The 22,876-nt window shown below is 43.7% G+C and overlaps 1 protein-coding gene across 1 annotated transcript; it reads right to left on the bottom strand.

The window, feature by feature from the left end:
- Positions 1 to 501: 501 nt before the first annotated feature.
- On the bottom strand, positions 502 to 22,315 carry IRS4 (insulin receptor substrate 4). Its single transcript, XM_064159437.1, is given in 4 exon segments — positions 502 to 2,965; positions 18,574 to 21,320; positions 21,322 to 21,370; positions 21,373 to 22,315. Coding segments are annotated over 4 exon segments (3,507 nt in total). The 5' UTR covers positions 22,079 to 22,315; the 3' UTR covers positions 502 to 2,960.
- Between the last annotated feature and the right edge of the window lie 561 nt (positions 22,316 to 22,876).

Here is a 22,876-nt window from a genome sequence, read left to right as displayed (position 1 = left end):
CTACGAAACTTAAACTGGGAAGCTGTACTTGTTCCTGTCCACCTTCAGGTCTTAAATAGGAACCTATTTGATACCACACTGCTAAAAATTCCCCCCCCCCCCCCCAGTACATTTAGATCAAACTTCCATAACTCAGTCACAAACAAAGATCTGAACAAAAACATAAATCGTTTAAAGCAGAAAAGGAGGTATTAGGCAATGATTTTTTTTCTTTTTCCTTTTCATTCATTTATTAACTCACCTTGTTTGCCAGCACTATGAATCTCTGACAAGGAAAGCTCCTGGTTTTTTGGCTGTATGTTACCTTTTACACTGATTGGCAAAGAAAATTATGCAGGCTGGGAATTGCTCCCCAGAAATACGCTAATGCTTCTCCAGCTCCTCAGGGAGACAGGGTGACAAAACCACTTTAATAAGGAAGCAGCCGCAGCAGGAGGAAATGCACTTTTGACTGAAAAACAACCCAGAAGTTTGTTTAAAAATAAAAGGCAGACACGGAGCTACATGAACACCTATTTACTGCAAGTAGCTCTATGGAAAGCCAAGTCAGATAAATATAAACACTATACAGAGCTTCAAGCCAGTCTCCCAAAACCGCAAACGCGATGTGTTTTACAAAGAAAACAACAGAACAATATTTACAATGGAAGACAAAGCCAGATCAATCAGCTCGACTTTATAACAGATCTGTGGAGCAGAAATAGCAAATATAATGAACAGTTTCGACCATATATGTTTTAGTTTTGTACAGACAATAACTGTCCAATATCAAATTAAATTTACAGGACAAACATTGTTCTATCATTGGTATTTTTGTACTATACAGCAGCATAAACGGGTAGCTGGAAGGTAGTATATATAGTGATATGTTTTACATCATCTGAAAATGTTCTTCCAGCACAATACTGAATAAATTAGTTGCTGTAAACTAAGAGATTCAAAAAGATTGCATATTTATTATGCCGTACCTATTAGTATTTGTACCACTACACTTGAGGTTACCCATTTACTTATTTATTCAGCATTTATTAAATCAGTGCTGTATATTGTACAATGGCAGCCTCAGGGACCTAATATGAAAGAAGTATGTAACAAATTTCTTCAAAACAACCTCTTTTTTTTCCTTTCACATTAAATGTTTAGAACTAGCTTCATCCAAATTTTGATTTCTTAGAAAAGATGTAAAGCTTTATAAAAAGCTGTCCATATATTGCATCATTCATTTACGAGACCAAACAAAAGCTATATGGCCAGACAGTATCGTGGTCTGTAAGAGTGGTCTTGTTTGCAATTCCTGTATGTTTAGCAGCAACAAGTAACTGTACCAACTTCAACTTCTCTTCAGAATGGAAAACAGGTCTGTGCTTTTAAACCCTGGAGCAACAGGTTTCCCCTGTGGCTAGACACTGTGTAAACTGATTGGTACCGTGATTTTTTTTTATCAAAACAAACCAAAACTCTCCATGTTTTAGTGACAGGTATGTTTTAGTACTACTCAAAAACAGATCTGGCTACACATCACCGAGCAACCTGGGTTGACAGTGCCCAATTTGTTACACCATCTGCACTAGCAACTGAAAGGTTATGTGTTGGAGGTGAGGCGGCCTGACAGATCAGTTGTACAATATACAATGAGGAGGATTACCAGCTGTGTGGTGCAGTACAGCATGAGGATTTGTGTACCACTTCTAAACCCCTTCTCAATCGTCAGTGCCTGTTATTACACATCGCATGTACCAATGACTAGTGTTATGCTCTTTAAATTCATAGCAGTGTTAAAAACCTAAACTCATTTCAACCCCAAAAAAAACAACCTCCAGTACAAGAGTGAAGCACTTAAATTGCAGAAAACTCAGGGCTCATTTGAAAAATGTCAAATAGCCATTGTTCACATTTCTCTAAGTGGGATAAAGACAAATGATGAGCCAACACTTCAGGTTTTTTTCCCATTATGTATGTCAAGAAGAAACAACAGAAACAGTCCCAAACAATTAAAAATGGGACTCTAGTTGAAAGTAAGATCAATTAGGGTGGTTTCCCTTTAAAAAGCTACAGCTGACAAGTATAATGCAGAAGTCACAAACGCTGGATACAACTCTGCGATTCTCCATTTGGATGCAGGAACAAAAACCTCATTTTACACAATTCGTATTTATAAACAAGTATCTTGAGGGTAAAACCAAAAACAACCTACAAGACAACCAGCCCATTAATCCTACTTTTGTACACACCAAAATTCTGAGCAAAAAAAGAGACTGCTGTTTAAGCTCTGACAGACATTTGATTTAAAGTACCCTACCCTATGATTAAGAAATACCTCTTGTACCATAAAAGCAAAACCTTTTTTTTTCCAAAAAATAAAATAACACAACACAAAAAAAGGGGGGAAAAAAAGGCAGAAGAGGTCTCTCCTCCTCAGACCTGTTCGGGTTCATCCTTCAAGCCAATGTGCACCTCTCCATCCCTCCTTCTGCCCAGCCACCTGAAAAAAATCCTTAACTGCCCAAATATTTCTAAACAATACATGTTTTAAGCTAACCACTTGTTAATGTACCAAAGAAGCAAACCCCATGTTAAACAGACAATCAGAAACCAGCTTTGACTTCTTAGAATATAAATTAAAGAAAGAATTAACAGGAGAGGCAGGAGGAAGAAAGGAGCACACAAGGATGTCTTATTAGCATTCACACTGCCTCCCAGATAGATAGGACGTGAAAGACCAAATTCCATCACCAAAGCACAGCTATGAAAAAAAAAAAAAAATCTCATTTCAACTTAATTCATCTGTAGAGAGCTGATGTCTATGAAAAAAAATAATGAAAAAGATGTGTGTCCATGTCCGTGCTGGTGGAAATGAAAGTAGCCGACTGGAGCTGAGCTTTGCTTCCAAAAGCACCACACAGTTTCTGGAGTTACCAGCACAAAACTCTTCTGTCCAACAATGGTTTCCATGGCAATGCTCAGTCTGAGGAGGGGGGAAGAAAGGGAAAAAAATAAAAAGAGTCAGTAACATTTTAAATGCAACTTATATTGGAAAAAAATGTTTTCTAGAGAGGAGAATGCATGGAGCTCATCCATGGTGGGAACAGCAGCTGCTGAATGCAGAACACAGGACACTACCAGACACCAGAAATCCTGAGCCGGGGGGAGGGGGGGGGAAGAACTGCAGAGCCTGAAGTGAGAACAAGAGAGTTACTGCCACCACAAAGCTGACACGTGTAGGCTGGAGAGCAACTCGGGCAGCAGCCAGCACAGCACGGCCAGCCCAAGCAGCATGGGAAAGGACCCAAGCTTACAGCTGTCCCTAACCGTCTTCACCCCTTTCCATTACAGGGATCTCCATCCTCACAGAGTGCACCTCTGAGCAGGATGTAGAGCAGCTCTGCTCATTCAGATGTAATTAAAGTTGTGGCCAACACTCCCATTCACAGCAGGTACAGAGCTGCAAAACAAACACTCCCTGCGAGTCCAACTCCAAACAAGGAGGGGCAGGTCATGACAGCTGCGTGCCCTATCCTCGACTTTTCAGGAAAAAGCTTAATTTAGTTCTAATAAGAAACACCTCAAAGTATAGTTTTCCCTTTCTCGGGAATGCCTCCCTAGAAGGTAGCACACAGTACGGAAGCAGGTAGCCACCCTTACCGCTCTCAGCAAAACCCAGGGATTCAAACCAGCAGGAAAGGCAAAACAACGTGCTTGGTAAAAGGAGGGGAAGGAAATACGTACTTCTATTACAGGGAGATAGACTTGGGGTGCAGCAATGGCAAAAGGAGAGAGGACAACCCCAAATCAGAAAGGCAGCGCTGCAATTAACCATGCACATAGCAAGGTAAGAGCAACAAAGAAGGTCCCTGGCAGAGAAACTCAAGGGGATGTGAACACTTTCTGCAGCAGTGCAAACACAAACTGAGGGACAGAACCAAAAGTCATTGCTCAGCTCACTACAAAATTCCCTCCACTCCCAACAGGGCCGAAGTGAACACTAATTCTCAGTCTGGAAGGGCACTATCAGCCAAATCACTGGCTTACACTGTCTCCCAGTCCTGGTCAGCTGTACTTTTCCACCACTTTTGTCCTTTCAATCAAGATTGAGGGCTCTGCCTTCTAGCAATCAGGTGGGTTTGGTCACCTTCTCTTCAAGGTCTGAGTTACACGTCTGCAGGATCTGTTTTCTTGGCATTACAAGAAGGAAACAACAGGTTGCTCTCACTAAGAACCAACAGCTAGCAGAAGAGGTTTGTATCTGATATTTTCCAAAGACTGAGCATAGCCTACTTTTTTCCCCCTCTCAAAGCCACTCAGTACAAGTTCTCTCACTGCTCCAGGACATCTCACTGCCACCAAGAAGAGCTGCAGGATTGGGGACACTTCATCATAAAGCATGGCGATGGCAACATGGCTCTCTGGAACACAGTAAGAGGCTATGGAGCTTAATCCTGCCTGTGCTCCTCTGCAGGGCTTCGAGGAAGTCAGCTAAGTCTCATTGCTAAAGAAAGCTGAACATGCTGCAGAAAACGTGGCCGTCTAAAGAATAAGCCAGCATTATGCATAACGATGCAAACCTGTATGTTTACTTACATAACCATTCATGAAATATGCACACACAAGCTCCACCCGAAATTAAAGAAGTTCTGATCTATCCAGCTAAAAATACCATCCCTTCGAAAGAAAAGGAAGTAAGAACAAAGCTCAGGTGATCTGCACCGAGCAGCCCTGCCCCTATAACTGCGGCAGGGACAGCCCCAGCACTCAGCAAAGAATGGCAAAGACCATGGCAAGGCTGGAGGCTGTGCAGCAGTACAGAGAGGTCCTTCAACTTCAGAAGAAACTCCTTTTACCCTGCACAAACAGCCCAAACTCTGGTTTGCTGAGTTTCGTTTTCCAAACACACAGTGATTTCATAAGTACAGTAGCTTGGTTTTCCACAAGTCAAGGAAGAGGCAGTCAAAATATACCCGCAGCTCAGGATTCTCCATTTGTATTATTTCACAGACATTTTAAGATCACTACAGAAAGCTACTGCTTGTTACACAGTGTGGTGTGGTTAGTGATGCCTTTGCTTTCACAAAAGCCAAGTGAAGCTGTTATTGCTGAATTAACTTACTCTTTTTAGAAGAGTACTATTTTGTTGTAGGACCAAAGGATGAAAACATGCACCACAGCACGCACTGAATCACACCTCAACAATGCATGCCAGTCAAACAGCACAGCACTTACAGCTTCTCTATTAAACGTACATTCAGTAAAAATTAACATTCGCCAGCATCCCCCCACCCTTTCCTTGCTATGGACCTGCAAGCTTACATAAAAGGAACTTCAAAAACTCTCTCTGCTTTTGTCAGGACATTTTTCCTCCACACCTAACACACACAAGGCACACCTGAAAGCTGTTGGACAAGTTATTCTAATCTCTCCCAGCACATCCCCAAAACATTTTGAAGAGGAAAGGTCCAGTCGTTTGAACCAGACAATTCCATGTGGAAGAACTGAAGTCTTTACACCTGAAATATTTTGAAAACTTTCATAAACTTATGCCAAATTACACTGCAGATACTTGGGAGAGGAAGTGGAACAGCTTAGGAGAAACTAAAAAACAACCGAGTCCAAGAACCAAAGCACGCTGGCTCAACTCCAAAGTATGATTCTTAAACAATTCTTTAACTCCAAAGGCAGCAAAACTATCAATCCCAAAGCAACCTCACCAGGTAACTAATCTGAGCCCAGACTAACGGAGATCCATTTATAAGACACTGGAAGAAAATATCCTCATTAAGTTCGGATCAAATAGTTTTACACCAAGACAAGCTCAGGACCTCCCTGCAGGATGCTGCCTCCCCAAAACCTTGTTCTTGTTAAACAAGGTCTCATTAATGTGCACCCTCCCCCAAGTTGTACTTTAACATGTTTTCGCTTCTTTTTAAAGCTAAAATAGAACCCTGAATAAACAGTCTTCAGGTGAACATTACCTACAGAGCTGATAACTGTTCCCTAAAGCCTTGAGTCTCTCAGACATGGAGTTACTGCTTGTCACCACTTCACTAATCCCCTTATTAAAGCTGGAAATTTCAGTATTGCCGTTGGAGCAGTACAGCTGACTGATGCCCTGAGTTGTCAGCTCTTTTCTGGGATAAAAGCATCAAGCATTTTCTACATATACAAACTTTTATATATGTGAAGACTTATCAGTATCACAAAAGGCAGAAACAAACTTGTGAAACTTAACTACTTGTAAAAATTCCTCTGGAATCCAAGACAGGACTGAGGTCTTGGCACATCCCTCCCACAGTGTCTATAGTGGGGCACTCAGGAGCCCATTCCTCACTACAGCAGGACCGCAGGAACAATGTGCATCAAAGTGGCCCAGCAGAGCTCTCAAAAGGTAAGACCCACCAAATAAAACTCAGTGGCCAGATCACATATGACAACTTTGAAGATAACTTTAACTTGCAGTGTAAACACACAGCTGCTCCTGGATTGACACGTGCTCTTCCAAGAAAATCTGCTCAGTCCACCAGAAAAAAAAGGGGAGGGGAAATCTGATAACAACAAAACAAGCAGCAAAAGCCTGAACTCGAAAAAGCCTCTGCATTTTTGAAGCAGCCTTAGAAACACACTGTTCTCTGACGCTTTCATTGCACCCTACACTGGGCTTTTCTGTTTGTTCAAACTTCAGCTCAGTTAACAGATTGCACACAAAAGCTTCAGTCTTTATTCACAATCAAACTCTATTGCTTCAGAATATTGACAATACAAATTCAACTTTCTGTGAACATTTTAATATGGAAAACAAGTCCAGAAAGCACCTCAACATTTTCACACGTCACCTCTCAAAATACATACGTCAGCAAAGTTTAGAAGATTCAGACAATGTTCACCTCATTAGACAATTCTATTTAAATTCATCAGCCTCAAATGGGATCAGGCTATAAACCCACACACAGCTGGCCAAACCTTTCAGAGAAACAGGCAATCAGAGGAAAAGGAAAAGGTTTGCAAGGGCAGAAGAGAAACTAAGAGGGCAAATATTTAAAATAGGTTGGGCATGATGCCACTGCTAAAAATCTTTTGTTTAAAAATAAGGAATTGTTGAGAAAGTGCTCTGCAGGCTTCTTCACAAAAAAACCAACCCACCCACAAAGAAACCAAAAACCTGCATTATATAATGCATGGTTTTACAAAAAAATGAGGGGAAGAGGATTTGGTCAGTCTTAATTTATCAGATTACAAAACCAATGTGTCCAATTTGAAAATGAGAATAGATCCAATTCACATTTTGATTCCTACATCTGAGTTACTAAGGTCCTCCAAGTCAGGCAACTTTGAAGCAAACCGAGAGGTTTTAAAACACCAGGAGAAAGAAATCTGTCCTACATAGTAAGTGCTTTTACAGGAAAGGCTTTTGCTGACATAATTCTGCAACTGATTCCTAAAAGGGTAAAAGCTTTGCTTACAGAAGATATTAATTTAAGATAATTAAATTATTAAAATCTCCATGTCCAAGACTAAGACAGCTTAATGCTTTCTGGAGAACACTACTGAAATTCTTCATTTCCTGAACTTCAGGTTAGGGGGAAATCAGAATCAATCTGCCTTACACAGATCAAAAGCAGCAAAGCAGCCCTGGAATTTCAGTGCACATGGCCACACAATATTCCTGTTGTTCAGGAAAGCACCAGATCCCAGCGCAACCTCAGGACACAACGTGCGTGCCCAAGAGCATGTTGTTGACGCTAGGACATGGAGGAGGAGGACTGACAGGTATTACATTTCAAGCCTTCCATGCCACACAGAGGTCGGGAGGAGGGAGGTAATTTCCCCAAATACATTCTTTACAAATCAGTGAGACTCCCCTCCCGCCCCCAAATCTTAACACAAACATTGTCCTATTTCTTCAAGTTCTTATTTTAATGGTGTAGCTTTAAACCTTGCCGGAGGCAAGCGGTGCCACTTGAGAAAAGCAGGGTTCCCTCTTAATTTGCACACGCTGACACCAAGACTGCAAGCAGAAATCAGCAGCACTGACACTTGCTGTGGCCACTGCCCAGGCAGTAACTGTACCTGGATCACCCACACTAGGCCCTGACACAGAAAAACATCTTTATTTAGGAAATGTGTTAAATTACAAGCTTACCATTAAACACATATTCCACGTACTTTCCTCATGTAACAACAAACTGACGATGCTCAAGTTGAGCTAATTAATGTATTTTGCATCTACAATTTTCCCAACTTCCCACCAGCCAAAAAAGTAAACTTTTCTCTTTAAAAACCCTGCTACATGACCCACTTTTCACTGGATAAACTACTGAAACACAGCGATTTGTAACAACTACACATGCCAGTAAATCAGATTCCTCCTCAAGCTGTATTTCTAAAATTGAGCAGATAAAGTTGCTCTTACAAGTCATCTTCGTCCACAATTGTTCACTCAAAACATGGCTCCACTATTCTTAGCTCTCAGCAATTTCATGAGCTAAAAACTCTCCCATGCTTTAAGATGTTTTTTATTCACTTTGCAGAAATGCCTTATCTCCTGCAACAGTGGCTGCTTTTGCTGTTTATTAATAATAAACAGCAGTGTTTTTTCTAGGAAGGCCTTATGCATGCTCCCTGATTTCTGATACTATTCCTAGAATTAGGACACTTGCATGCTGTTTTGGCAGGGGACTAACACCAACTCAAATTGCACTGGACAGCTTGACAAGAGCTTGAGGAAGAGGGGAGGGGCTGATTTTTTTTGGGGGGAGGTAGGGTTGGGTTTTTTTTAAAGCTAAATTTCTATTACACCAAAAATTAATTTCATTTCAAAACTAGAAAAACGTTCAGAAGTTCAGATGTTTGTGTCTCAGAAGAATCAAGAGGAGGTCTACTTTTTCAAAAGCACTCTCATGGCAAGCATGTGAGTTACTATGACTGACCTCCCGAGCTGCAGAGAACATAGGTAAATTTTAGCCAAAAATCTTGTTTGTGCGGCTTCTGACAGTGCCACCTGCTAAAGTTCACTCTGCCCCGTGACAAAGGTTAGGAGCCCTGAAATGCCAACAGGGAGGAACATATTTCCTGTGCTCCTGCTGCACACTGGAGATTAAGAACTGTTAGAAAACAAACAGAAAAGAGCCATAGCAAATACCAGCATGCCCAATTCCACTCCCTTCAATCAAAAAAAGGACCCAGAATAACTGGAAGAGTTTCAGAGTAGTGCACAAAACTCAAAGGTGTGAAAGAGCTTCCTGGTGAGGAAGAGCCAGGTAAAAAAAGACCCTTCAGCCTGCAGAGGAACATGATGAGGTATCAGGAAACTAAATAACAAATATCATAGTGCATGGCCTGCAGCGCAGGAAGCACCTGACAGGACATTAAGCGTATGGCAGAGGAGGATACATCATCTACACAATCCTAAGTGGCATGGAGATAAAAGATAGGGTTTATCTTTTCCAACACGCAAATGAGGGACTGACAAACAAAGCTGGTGTGGAGTAAGGTCCAAAACGGCCAGACAGAGGTCTGCATATAGCATGTACTGACTGACCACAGGCTGCTGTAGGGACAACAAGGAGTTTACACAGGATCAGAGAGACTAGAAAAGAAGTTGGATTACAGATCGATAAAGAATTACAAAAGAGAAACTACATCAGACTCAGGAAATCCCCCAAGCTGGGAAAAAATATAACAAAACAAAAAAAACACCACCAAAGTAAACAAATCAGAGCTGGGTGTGTGTTTGTGAGGAAGTATCACATGCACCTGCCCTGCTTCTTCCCTGTTGGATGGTGTCAGCTTGCAGGCACAGGTCTCTGAGTGAGCAAAACTATTGTTACAGCAAAGAGAAAGGACAGCGTCAACCATGACTAAGGAAACAGCTCCCCACTTTTCATGTCACCTTTCCTGGTATTTCCTTTCTACAGAAGTTTCACCTGTTCCAGTTCATCCCTTTGCTCTTCCCAACCACCTTAGCCAGCATTCAGCACCACCTTTTTCTTTCACCTTTGCTGACATATAACAGTCAAAGGCAGAAAGTTACATGGCCACATACCAAGCAGCTACACCCTCCTCAACCCTACCTTTTGCCCATGGGTGCCTGTGCATAAAAAAATAATCTTTCCTATCAGCCATCACCTGCTAGCACACACAAGCAGCAGCACACGTTGATTTTTTGCATGTTCTAATTACTACATTGAGCCTGCATTAATAGCAGGAGACCCAAAGCCCTGGCTGATGCCAGGAAGAAGTGGTGTATTGCATGTGTGAAATGAGGTCGTCTCAACCACAGAACATGCACAAGATCCAAAGATAGGGCCTTCAGCTTCCAGGAGCTGCTCAGGAGCCCACAAGGACAGAGTTAAATTGCATCTGCACACAGAGAAGTTTTAGTAAACAGGAGTTAAACACTGTTGGTTGTTTCCCTTGTGGAACATGTCAGTATTAATATTTCAATCACTTCTACCCTTAGCAAATCAAGCCTCACTGCTGCCACCACTTCCAGACTCACCTGCAACCACTACAGTGTCTGCTCAACCTGATCTACCAACACAGAAATGAAGTAATTTTGTCTTGTTAAAGCTATCACTTCAGCAGTCTAGTTTCCATAGGCTGCTTTCAAGCAGCTGGAAGCACTACAGCACTGATGGGCAGGTACCATCCAGACCTCCCTGTTAAAAGCTGGACTCTAAATCCCATGACATACTGCTTACAAAGTCCAAAGATTGCAGAAAACATACCGTTGCTTCCTCCCCAGTATTAGAAGAGTGCCTGAAACTCAGAGATGCCACCTAAAAAAACCCTCCAAAAGCAAAAAGGAACCAGCAAGAAGGAATTGCCAGGGAATTTCCCTAACTGCTTCTGGAGCAAAGTCTTACAAGGAACAGAGAGCATGCAGGTCCATGCGACAGGAACACTGCACAAGGTGATCCTGTGCTTTGGTACACATTCCTGCAGCCCTGCTTGCAGCAAAGCCACCAGTAACATGCTGCAGGAAAAATGAACTTACAGAAAGGAAAAAAAAGAGTAATCATCCACATTCCATATCTAAAAGGGACAAGTAAACATTGGGACATGCTCCTAACTCAGAGATACATGTTGGCCCACATTCCTCTTACCAAGATTAATATCCTGGACAGTGTTCTGACATTTACCTCATCCTTTTCAAGTCATTGAAACCATTACAACTACTGTATTTATAGCTCACCACCTTCCCTCAGTCCCTGCCATGTGCATACCCTTCCAAGTGCCTCTACCAGCTTCCTCTCTAGCAGCCTTTTATCTCTCTGCAGGCTGGCTCTTATCTTCACTCTACCAATGGTAGCAGCCTTGATCTTTATCTCTCTCTCCACCCCAGCACATTGAGTTTCATACCTCTCTTTAGTTTCATCTTCTAAATTGTAAGTTTCTTAGGACAGGGACCAACACATTTACATTTGTGGCATGGTAGAGGGGAACCTCCATCCTGCCTACCTCTTCAGGTTCTACAAGAAGATCACATCTGCAGCGACAAGCTGTCATTAACAGACTCATTGACGTAATACTGTCTCAACAACCTCAACGTCAAATCCGTTCATTTTTAAAGCTTATTTCTAACCGAGATCTTGTTCACCATAATCTGCAATTTAAAAGCATCCTTGTCCTAAAAACAAATAAAAAACTCATCCACACTACCCCCTTAAAAAAACAGCAGAGTTAAATATAGGTAGCAAATATGTCCCAAAGTGTCTCAGGTAAAGAGGAGCAAATATTCTAGAAGTTTGAGCTCCAGTAGATGTTATTACTGAAAACCCAAACAGCTTACAAGTTTTTCTAACTTCCAATACCAAAAAATAAAAATCCATGCAGTAAAGAGCATCCTTTGGGCCCCTCAACCCATTCTGGTTTAGACTGAAGAAACTGCATTGTTCCAGATTTACCTGCATCCATCTTGTGCTGAAGGATGTCCTCAGGAACCCACTTGCTAACAGGCTCTGGTTACTTACACCAGGAAAGCAGAGGTGCCCAGACTGGAATAGAAGCCTTTAGGGACCATTTGCTGGTTTGTATTGACCATTTTAGCTCAACTGAAGAACTACAAAGTAGCAGAAACACTAGTGCCTATCCATAGCTTCAAGGAGGTTTTCACACAAGCTAAGCCACCACACGGCTCAGGTTAACAGCTCTTCTGGGTCTAGTATGCAATAGGTTCTCAATTATCTAAGGGTTCTATGATTCTATCTAAGGACACATGTGCTTCACTGTCATTACAAACTCCCCAAACCCCCTGTAGCCCACGATATCTGTGTGAAAAGCATTAGTTTCCAAAAAGTAACTCAGATTCAGGCTACCTAGCATCAAAAAAGGTAATATGGGAAGTTCTGCTGTTCAGCAAGAAATCATCCACAATACAACAAGTTAGCTTGGCACAGGTATGAGAACAGGATCACACTGTTCTCTGTAGAAGCAGGATATTCATTAGTGCCTCAATAAATCGAGAAGCAAAGTTTACCAGATTTCTTGCGTACCTTTTGGCATCATTTGCCATGATTTTCAGAAATAATAAAAACCATTTTCATATCCTTAAGTCATTCCATAAAATCCCATTATTCTAAAAGGGAAACCTTTATCCAAGTAGGGTAGCCTTTCATGCCCCAGCAAAAAAGAAACACTGTCCTTACCTATTTTATCCCTAAACAGTAACTCCCTCTGTGTTTAGGTAAACTGATAATATACATACGCTATACAGCACACACATGCACTCATCGCATTTTGCAGTCATTTTCTAGTTTTCTTTAACTTTAAAATTTTCTTGACTCATTAAATTGCATCATCACCTTGGAATTATAACCAAATCGTAACCGTATTCATTTCAGCATAAGCCATCTCTTTCAAAAACCCTTTCTTCTCAGACTAAGAAAGATTAGACCCAACACTTAACTCACAAATCACTGGTGCACATCACACAGGTATGCACACACACAAGCAGTCTGAATCGTTAGCATCCAATCATGTTGTCTTTCGGTTAATTTAGCCATGTTTTGCAATTAGCAACCCTTGCCCTTAAGCTCATGACTTAACCAGGGCAGAAAATTCTTGCTAACAGTCTACTGCACTGCTGCTCCTGGGGTAATGCTACACCTGAAGCAAAATCGCCATAAATCGAAACACTTATATTTTCAAGATCACTTAGATAAGATACTCGGCAACACCTCTGAAATGCCTTTGATGAGTCAGGTTAATTTACCTTTGTCTTCCCACTGCCCTCAAGTATGTCACAAATCCCTTCTGATCAAAGTTCTCAGCTAAATCATAACCAGCCGTAAGCTGAGTGACCTTTACAGAGATGTAAGACTTGATTAAAACTAGATCATCCTTTTCCCTTTTTCCCCTAGTCATCACTTTAACCTGCAAGACACCACCACAACTTGATCACAGGATTGTTATTAATATGCAAAAGCTAAACGTGAAGATTAAGACAAGCAGCAGTTTTGCAGGATGGGCCACAAGACAGCTCTCCAGCCAAGTCATAACACACCACTTAAGGATGAGTCATAAGATAGTGCTACATTTTTAGGACAAAACAGCAGCAATAGCACATCCTCAGGCTCCACAGAGCTTGACTCTGTCACCTGCCTTTTCCATTTTTCCTCTGAGTTGTAGAAGGCCATATTTGATCACAACAGTACAACTGCAGAGTTTATTTTCTGATGTAGATAAGAAAAAAAAAAACTTGTTAGTGCAATCGGCATAGTGGACCCTATTCAGCATGTTCTTGGAAGCACCACAGATCCACAGAGCACAGAAACACACACCACAGTATGACATAGTACTATAAGCTCTTTATAGTACCAACCAAAATCTAGAAGTATAAAAGCCTCCCCTCAGCAATCAGTATGAAGAAAAGTTATTAAAGATCCTTTCATAAAAACCAAGCATATGCAGAGAAAAAACAAACCCTAACTCTACCTACTCCTAACATGCCACTGGACATACAAACAACCCCAAAGAAACACCCAGTCACAAACCACTCCAGTAATCCCAGGCTGGAAAACAGCCACTGGAAGGACTGAGTAAGTACTGCACACCTCCCCAAAAGCAACAAGGGGACCTTGGACAGCAAGGGAGGATGGGAACATGTCCAATTGTAGAGGGAAAACCAGAAGGGTCATAATGCATTAAATATTTCACCAAAAGCCTTTCAAAATAAGCAGCTGGAACTGGATTACCCCCAGCACTCTCCATGTCAGGCAGCAGAGCTTTAACCTACAAGACATGGGCCAGATGAAAATTTTAGACTTCCAAAAAAGACATGGGCCAGATGAAAATTTTAGACTTCCAAAAAAGACATGGGCCAGATGAAAATTTTAGACTTCCAAAAAAGACATGGGCCAGATGAAAATTTTAGACTTCCAAAAAAGACATATCATCAGCTGCAACTACAGGTATGAAGCCTAGAAAGCTAATTTCTGAATGTATTTCAACATCATCTACAAGCAAGCATTCTTTCTCATTGTCTCAGATTTTCTCACCCAAGCAAGAATTACTATTCCAGCATTACTTCAAAGATGCAGGATCCGCAGCAGTGTCGGGATGTGCTTCAGTAGCATTCTTCAAACTATTTTTAAACAGGCCTGTGCCTTAAAGTACTCTGCCAATACAAAAAAGACTCAGTTTGAAGCAAAGTTTTAAAAACCACTAGTCTGAAACCAAACATGGGCAGTTATTTGCCTGGTATCCCGAAAACAGTAATTTACTGTATTAGTAATAGCTAAAATGTTCAGCTTCTGAGTTTCTCAAAGTGTATATTGTTGATTATATTCTGCAAGATTTTGCATATGAAATGTGCAAGTTACCATAAAGGATCTGGACGATTTAGAAAACAAGCTTTGCTTTACAGCTGTACTTGTTTTCCTTCCTCTCAGCTCACCACAGGGTACACAACACTCTTATCCAGTCTAGCACTAGGAGGAGATTAAAAAGGTGAGGAACATTGAAATTATAATCCTGCACATTAGAGAACTTCTGAAACAATCTCTAACCATAGTGTTAGAATATCAGGTAGAGATAAGATTTAAGAGTGGGTGTAAAATAGGTGGGTTGATATTAAGCTGAACATTACCTGTACTCTGAGCAGCCTGGCTTGGTTTTGGAGTCCAGGGTATCTCTGTGGGTTTAATATTTCTAATTAAGACTGAAGAAAGTTGTATTATACAGGACCGATTATGCAGTTTATTACCGCCCCTTTCTCATTATCCTCCTCGGTTTCTACCAGGTCCAATAACAAGGTATACATTAGCTAAGCCCTGTTTGAAGTAGCTTTACTGTTCTGTACTCCTAGCACAAAATTTCATGACTCAGATTCATGTAATCAAAGCAGCAAACCGCTTGCTTCAATATTGTGTAACAATTTTGTGATGAAACTGTTTTGCTAATGACCTTCTTCAACTTCAAGCATTGCAGTTCAGAATCTTACGTTCTTTTTATCATCATCATTATCAACAGAAAACCTGACCTCAGTTTTGCCTAAAAGTTAAATTAGGCCCATGTACATTTCAAGTTAGTGCCCTCCCCTCTCCTCCATTCATGCCATGAATGGAAAAGGGGAAAAAAAAAATCTTTGCATCAGTGAACCTGAACCAGAAGTAGTTTGGGAATTATGAGAGGGCAGTGATGCACTGAAAATCACTCTACCACTTTCAGCAGTCAGGAGAGCACAGCTGAGACACAGAACACAATATTCAATTTCAGCAAAAAACCCCAGACTTTCAGAAGTGTTTTCCTTCCAGCAAAACTACAGTTTGTGGAGAAGAGCCCTTCACTTGATAGGATTTAATACCTATGGAGTAACTTTCCAAGAAACAAAAGGGTAAATGCATCTGCTTAATATCCTCCTTGAGAATTGATTTTACCACAATATTTTTCAGGCAAAGACTGGGATGGGGAAGGAAAGACAAGACAGCACTCAGTTCTGTTACAACTCTTCAAAAGTATTAAAAACAACAATTACAGAACAGCACACTACATCTTTCCAGGATACAAGAGGTTTAGGAGTGAAGCTTCACATTCAGTACTCAAAATGGAATGTGAAAGAGTTTTCTGCACTATAAAAAACTTTAAGTTCATATAAAAGCTTTATTGAAGCAAAGACTGATAAGCTGCTTAAAGAACACAGACATCTAAAATCACGCTTGTTCAGACACAATTTAGTATGTGAAGGAAAACTGGTATCTTTATAATTAAGAATTTTAACTTAGTATTACTAAGGAACGAATACATGTGACCAATTTACAGTACTGGATACAAGTTGGGCAAGCGTCTTTTAGCCCAGACTGGTCCAAAATCTGCCCACTTCTTCATGAGCTACCTAGACGTGAACAATGCCCACAGCCCACCTGCCCTCTTTCTTCATGCTGTCTTTCTATAAAGCTGTTAGGCCTTGTCCTGGAACAGGTTTTTTTCTTTGTAGGACTAGAAAAACACCAACCTAGGCTCCTACTATTCTCATGCTTAACTTCCTGCCAAAGCCCACGTTTTTATGCACCAAGTTTCTTTCACTTTAATGTATGCTTAATTTCCAAAAAAATGGAAATGAAACTGGAATTCACATTGAAAACCAGCAGCTGTCTTTTGCCCCTCCAGAATCTGAAACAGACAGGGGAAAACCCTCAAGCACAGGGCCAAAAGCATTCTGTTGTAGCAGTATCAAGCAAAACATTTAACATAAATACAATTTGTAAACACATCTCTTGAAAAATATTTTTAAATCTACTATTTGCACTACAGCTGAAAGGACATTTTAAAATGTACTATTTGCACTGGAGATGAAAGGAAACCATCTCTGATCTTTTTTCCCCCTCTCTGTTTTATAAGTAGTTTTACTTTATAATGCAGATTTTAGTCATATGAGGGGAGTTAAGATGGAGTAGGAATTCTACTGTCTTTGGGGGTTTTATTTAAAAACACCAAACAAATCACAGAAACCAGCCCCAGCAATCAGCGTGCCTTGCACTTAGCAGACAAATCTTTGAAGTGCTGAAAGACTAACTTTGGAAGAAAGCACTTCTCCGACTGGCAACTTTCAACGTCTTCTAAATTTGATTCCAACCAACAAAACAAAGTAGAGGGAAGAAAACCACTGAGGCAAACCACACATTTCTGAGCAGCCCCAAGCAGTGCTGCCAGACTGCGAATGGCATGCAAGCTGAGTCAGGCTTGTACCTTCCACTATTAAAGGCTACACAATTTTTAAGCTCCTGCAATGCCATCTCTTTTTAGACATTGAGTTTTAAAGTAAAACTACACAAAAAACCTCCTATCATTTCAGTGTTTAAGATTGTAAGTGAAAATATGTCAGCAGCAGCCCACCCCCTTCCTGCCTCTGTTGACAGAGAAGTAGATAAGTATCAATGTCCAACAGCAATTAAATATTTCCTCTTAGTCCTCATCAATTATTGACTACACATATTTGCCAAGAGAGAAAGAAAAACGTCATTTCCAACACACAGAGTTTTCTCTGTGGGTGGGTGTGTTACTGTAAGGAGTTCAGTGGGTCACTAACACCAAAATAAGGATTATGCTTCCCAAGTCACAGTGCAAAGCAGCACTTGCACAAACGCTGTTCAGGCAGAGGAACATGCATAACGCTCCTAATTACTAGTTTTTGCTCCCACCACGAGAGCTTAACCTGGGGATAAGAGTGTCCCTCCTCTTCTCCATATTCTTACCACCACCAACACACTTATTTTTCATGCATACCTCAAACTGCATTACCTTAAGCTGGGTCATACCACTTATCACATGAAAGCTAGCAGCCTTTTCTCCAAATTTTCAGTCCTGGAAGACATCCTCAACAGCCTGCTTTTCCTCTACTACAGGTATTCTTCATCTACTATGTCAAAATCTGATCCCAACGTACAGCAGAGGAAAATGCACAGCTCAGCTCTTTGGACAATACTAAGTAGTGGAGGTGGAGGGCCTGAGCTGCAGAATCTCCCCATCACCCTTGACCAGCTACCAGGTGATGGTTTCTCCAGAGGCCTGGCAGCTGAAGCCAGAGCCTTCAAGGAAAGAACCAAAATTCAACTGCGTGGGGCTGATTTGCATCTAAACCCCATGCATTTCACCTACATTCATTAAAAGAAATGGATCTAGGCCCCAAATTTCATGTCTAAACCAAATTTAACAATTTTCAGCTTTTCTTCCCCAAGACACAAATTACAGAATACCAAAAAGAGACGAGTCATCTTGTTACAAGGGAAGAAAAACAGAAGTGAAGGAAAGAAAGGCCTATCATAACCTCAGGACAAGAATTCACAACATTAAATAGTATTGATGTTTATACTAGCAAAATGCTGCTATAAAAAACAAGGGAGATGCCAGTTTGATAACACTTAACTGCCCGGGCGAGTCACAGAAATACTTCAGGCCAAGTACCACATCCCCTTCCACTGCTGCTCAGCAGTCAAGATGTTGTGCTGTAACTGGTTGTACTAGAATAACACAGGACTCTAAAAAACATTTACCCAGCTCTGAAGGCCACTTTCAGTATTAAGCAGAGAATTTAATTCCTACAGCTAAGCAAGCGTGAAAGGAAAGTGCTTTTAAATTACAAACCTTTTCTTGTAGAGTTACACTTCAGCCCATCGGATCTGCTGAAATCTATGCTTACGTAAGCTCCACTGTCCAAACCTGAAGTACCATTCTGGAGATGGCAAGTTGGCGCTGCAGTACTCGCCTCACAGCTTATAGGATCATCACGTAAATTCAGAGCAATGTAGTTTAAGCCATTCTGAAATCCAGTTGAGGTATCCCTGGACATTTTGCTTTCCTGACCATCAGAAATGTTTTCATCCGGTTTTAACCAAACATTGTCAAATGAGGCAGAGCTGTGTCTTTTGCTACTATCAGTGAAGAAAGAGGAGGAGGTGGTCACAGTCCCAGCTGAAGAGAACGTTTCAGAACTGTGTCTCCTCCTGCCTTGAGGATCAGCTCGAATAACTTTCGGTCCCATAGGAGGTTCAGAGCTAGGAACAGAGAAGCTACTGCTACCAGTGTATCGATCAACGATGCACAGCCTGTTAACAATGGAAGAAGGACTATCCATCTTCACACCATTGTCAGATTCAGTGGCAAATGGCCGAGGAGGAGTTGCTGCCAGATTGAACGTCATCTCTGTGTAGTCATCAGTCCTGTTACTGGCAGTGCTAACACAAGCAGTACCAAATGAAAGCCGAGCATAGTCAGGGCTTGGTTGGTTTCTAGGAATACTGGAACCTCCATAAATCGAAATATCTGTTAGAGAGTTGGACATCTCCTTCGCTGCTTTCGGTGACTGGACATCCAAGTCAACACTCATGTAGTCAGACAGTGGAGACTGTCTGTGGTCGCTACTTGAGCCCAGAGATGATGGGGACCCTTCTGCAGACAAGGAATACGGTGTGTTACTCGCCTTCTCATTAAAATCAATATTTATGTATTCCCCAGGACTGGTGGGCTCAGGTGGGACTGTACGATCATACATTCTTGGGAGAGTATTGCTCCCTCTTGTACCCAGGGGGAGTCTTGTGGGCCTGGTAACCTTGTTGTGCACAAGTCCTTCATCTGAACCTTTCACTGCTGGCAATTTTGAGATGCCATTAGCCAGAGCCTCACTGCTGACTCCTTTTATGTTTTCTGATCCACCATACAAGAGTTTTCCAGGTGAAGACATTGGAACATATTCGCTGTGGTCATTGTTTTGTCCTGATAATGCCTTAAAGCTTCGGGGCAAAGAAAAATATGAACTAAAGCCTTTGGAAACAGGACTGGTGTGAATGTAATTTGAATCACCAGGGTGCTTTGGAGCAGAAGTACCAGGTGACATATCCATATACTCATTGTTTATGATCTTCTCATTACTTCCTTTAGAATTAAATCCAGTTAAAGGACTTCGTACAGGTGAAGAGCCAGACTTTGGAAACATCATCATATATCCTCTGGAGTCAACTTGAGATGGTGACCATGAATTGTTGATCTGTTTTGGAACAGACATACTTCTAGGAGTCATTGGCAAATAATCACTGTTGCTGGATAGAGAAGATGCAACTCCTGGCATCATTGGCATGTACCCATCATCCCTGGCTTTACTCCTACTTTGGTTACATACAGAATCAAGGTTAGTGTCATTGTACTCCAATTCATGGTTCTCTCTCAATTTTGGTGTTTCAGAGTAAAGTAATCGTCCATGACTTCCTGCAGAATCTTCATCTACCAAAGCTGTAGTTTGTGTAGTCTTCTGCTGCACTGCTGAAGTTGGTTTTGTTAGAGAATAAGTTCTTTTCCTGAAACACTTTTCTGCCTCCATATAATCATCTCTTGAGCCATCATCTGTTTGTTGCTTACTCATGGACATGTACTCACTCAGACAGTTCTCCTCTCTGATGGGTGGTGTGTTTCCAAGGGAATCTGGTGTATTGCTCCTGACCCGGAAGTACCTGAAATCCCCAGGGCTGGACCCATATTCATCAGAAGAAATAAATCCTCCATCGCTTGGAGAACCACAAACAGATGAGCTAGAAGGCCTCGTCAACATGTCTGACGCAGACCCGTGACCACTACTAGAAGAAACACTGATGGGACTTGTAGTGGAGGGAAAATGAGAAACAGGCAGTGAAGCAGACCTGGTATGATAAGTTGAGTTGAAAGCAGCTTTCACATACCTTCCACTCCCTTCTTGCCGGCCCAAATTCATCCGTGCAGTATTCAGGTGGATCAGACTCCCAGTCACTGACCTAAAAGGCCTAGTCATCGTTCCTTCTCCTTCACTAGATGTTCTGAAGCGATAGGGGTTGCTGCTTTTGGTGGTAGGAGGTGTCCCTCCAGCAACGTTCTCAGTTCTACATCTTCTCTGCAAGCCTGTCTGGCTAGGGGGAAGGTTGCCCAAGTGCCTCCTAGTGGTGATGAAAGAGATAGGATTGGTACCACTACCACCACCAGAAGACTGGCTCTTGCTTCGGGGCCTGAACTCTGCAAAGGCCTTTAGAGCTTTCATGGTCTCCAGAAAAGTCTCATGCATATTCTGAGCAACGACTGAATCATCTACTTGCATCCACAGCTCTCCAGGTCCAATAGATGCAGATCTGCCCACTTCGATGAAGAAAAAGTTCTCTGAGTGTCCACAGCGACGAATATTCATTAGCTGCAGGTGGACAGAGGGCACTTCTGAGTTCAGCTTGACAAGGTGGATGGCCTTGCTGGAGAGACATAACCGATACACTCCAGTAAGGTTTTTTGTTTGTCCCAACCCTTTGGGTTTAACATTGACCTGCCACACCTCCTTGAAGACAGTGCCAGGCCTCAGGGCAGCCCCATAGTGCTCGTCATCCTCGTCCACCTGCTGCTCGGCATGGTCCTCCTGCTCCAGGAAGCCCCTCTTGCTTTGGCTCATCAGCTCACTGATCGCCTCGTACCAGGCCTCCTGCTCAGCCTCGTTCTCTGCTAGCATGGCGAAGTACTCGTCCTTGGTGTACAGGGCGATGATGTGTTTGTGCTTGGCGTCGGCCCGCCGGCTAACCGTGAAGCACTGGTAGAGGGGGATGACCCGCTTGGGTGGTGGGCAGCAGAGGTTGGCGGACCCACCGGCCGCAGCCGCCGCCCGTAAGCTGCTCTTGAACTTCTTCTCGCTGTCGTAGTACTCCAGCCGGGCGGGGGCCAGGTGGCTCTCGGCCCGTAGGACGAAGTAGCGCTTGTGCCCGTGCTTCTGCTTTCTCAGGTAGCCGCACTTTCTCACATCCTCCCCGGCGACGGGCGGCGCGGCGCCACGGCTCGTGGAGGGGGGCTGCCCGCCGCGGCCCGCCGCAGGGACGATACGGCTGGTGGTGGTGGCGGCCTCCGGCGCCGAGCAGAGGGAGGCGCTGGGCGAGCGCCGCAGAAGCAGCAGCAGGTGGTGAGGCTGGGGGGACGGGCAACGGACGCCCTCGCCCGCCGCCGCTTCCCCATCGCCTGTCGCCGCCACCGCGCCGGGCACGCCGGGCTCCTGCTGAGGCACGGCTCCGCCTCCCGTGTGGCGGGCGCCCAGCTCCTCCTCGCCGCCCCCGGCCGCCGCGCCGCCGCCGCCCGGGCCATTCATCCCACTCGCCATCTTAGGGGCCAGGCAGGGTCCAGAACGCCGGGAAAAGGGAACGGGAACCGGTAGCTGGAATCCGCCCTCACCGGGAAAGCACCGCTCGCGGAGGGACGCGCATGAGGAGCGCGCAGTACCTGGCGGTGCCTGTCTGCGTACCCTCCCGCCGGCCGCGTCCGGCTACTCGCACTCACGCAGGCGGCCTCGGCGGCACCACGGCGAAAACATCACGTGACCCCGTGGAGGGCGGGGGCGCGCGCCGGGAGGGGGCGGGGCCCCAGCCGGCGGCGGGCGGAGCCCCCCCGGTGCAGAGGCGTGCGGGGCGAGGGAGGCAGCAGGGAACCAGCCGGGCGGGGAGACGGAGTGGCAGAGCAGGGCAGCGAATAAAGAACGCCGGCTCTTCCGCAGCCAGCCAGTCAGTGGATGAAGCCGGTGGGGAGGCGGGCTCCGACAGTCCGCTGGAGGCGGGAATCTGGCGAATGGGCAGCGCAGTAGGCCAACGGGAGGTGGCAACAGTCCCGGTCTGGCCGCTATCTAGCGGGGTGTTTCCTGCGCTGGGGACGGATGAGTGGGTGGGGCCGGCACTGACTGGCGGGAGGGGGGTGAGAGGCCCGAGCGTTAGCCAATCCGCGTGTCACACACACAGATAAGGGAGGCGAGGGCGGGCAGCGATGTGTGCTCGGCGGCGCGAGTGAAATGGCAGGCGGGGCGTTGGGTGGAGGGGCAGGCGCCGCGGGCCATCGGCAGCCCAGCCCGGCCCGCCGGGCGCTCCCGGCTGCCGCTGTCTCCGCCCGGCTTTGCTCCGGAGCGCCCCGC

Source organism: Pogoniulus pusillus, chromosome 19 (genome assembly GCF_015220805.1).
Source record: "Pogoniulus pusillus isolate bPogPus1 chromosome 19, bPogPus1.pri, whole genome shotgun sequence".
Classification (NCBI taxonomy): Eukaryota; Metazoa; Chordata; class Aves; order Piciformes; family Lybiidae; genus Pogoniulus; species Pogoniulus pusillus.
The sequence above is the reverse complement of the archived record's forward strand: the minus strand, read 5'-3'. Positions and strand labels throughout refer to the sequence as shown.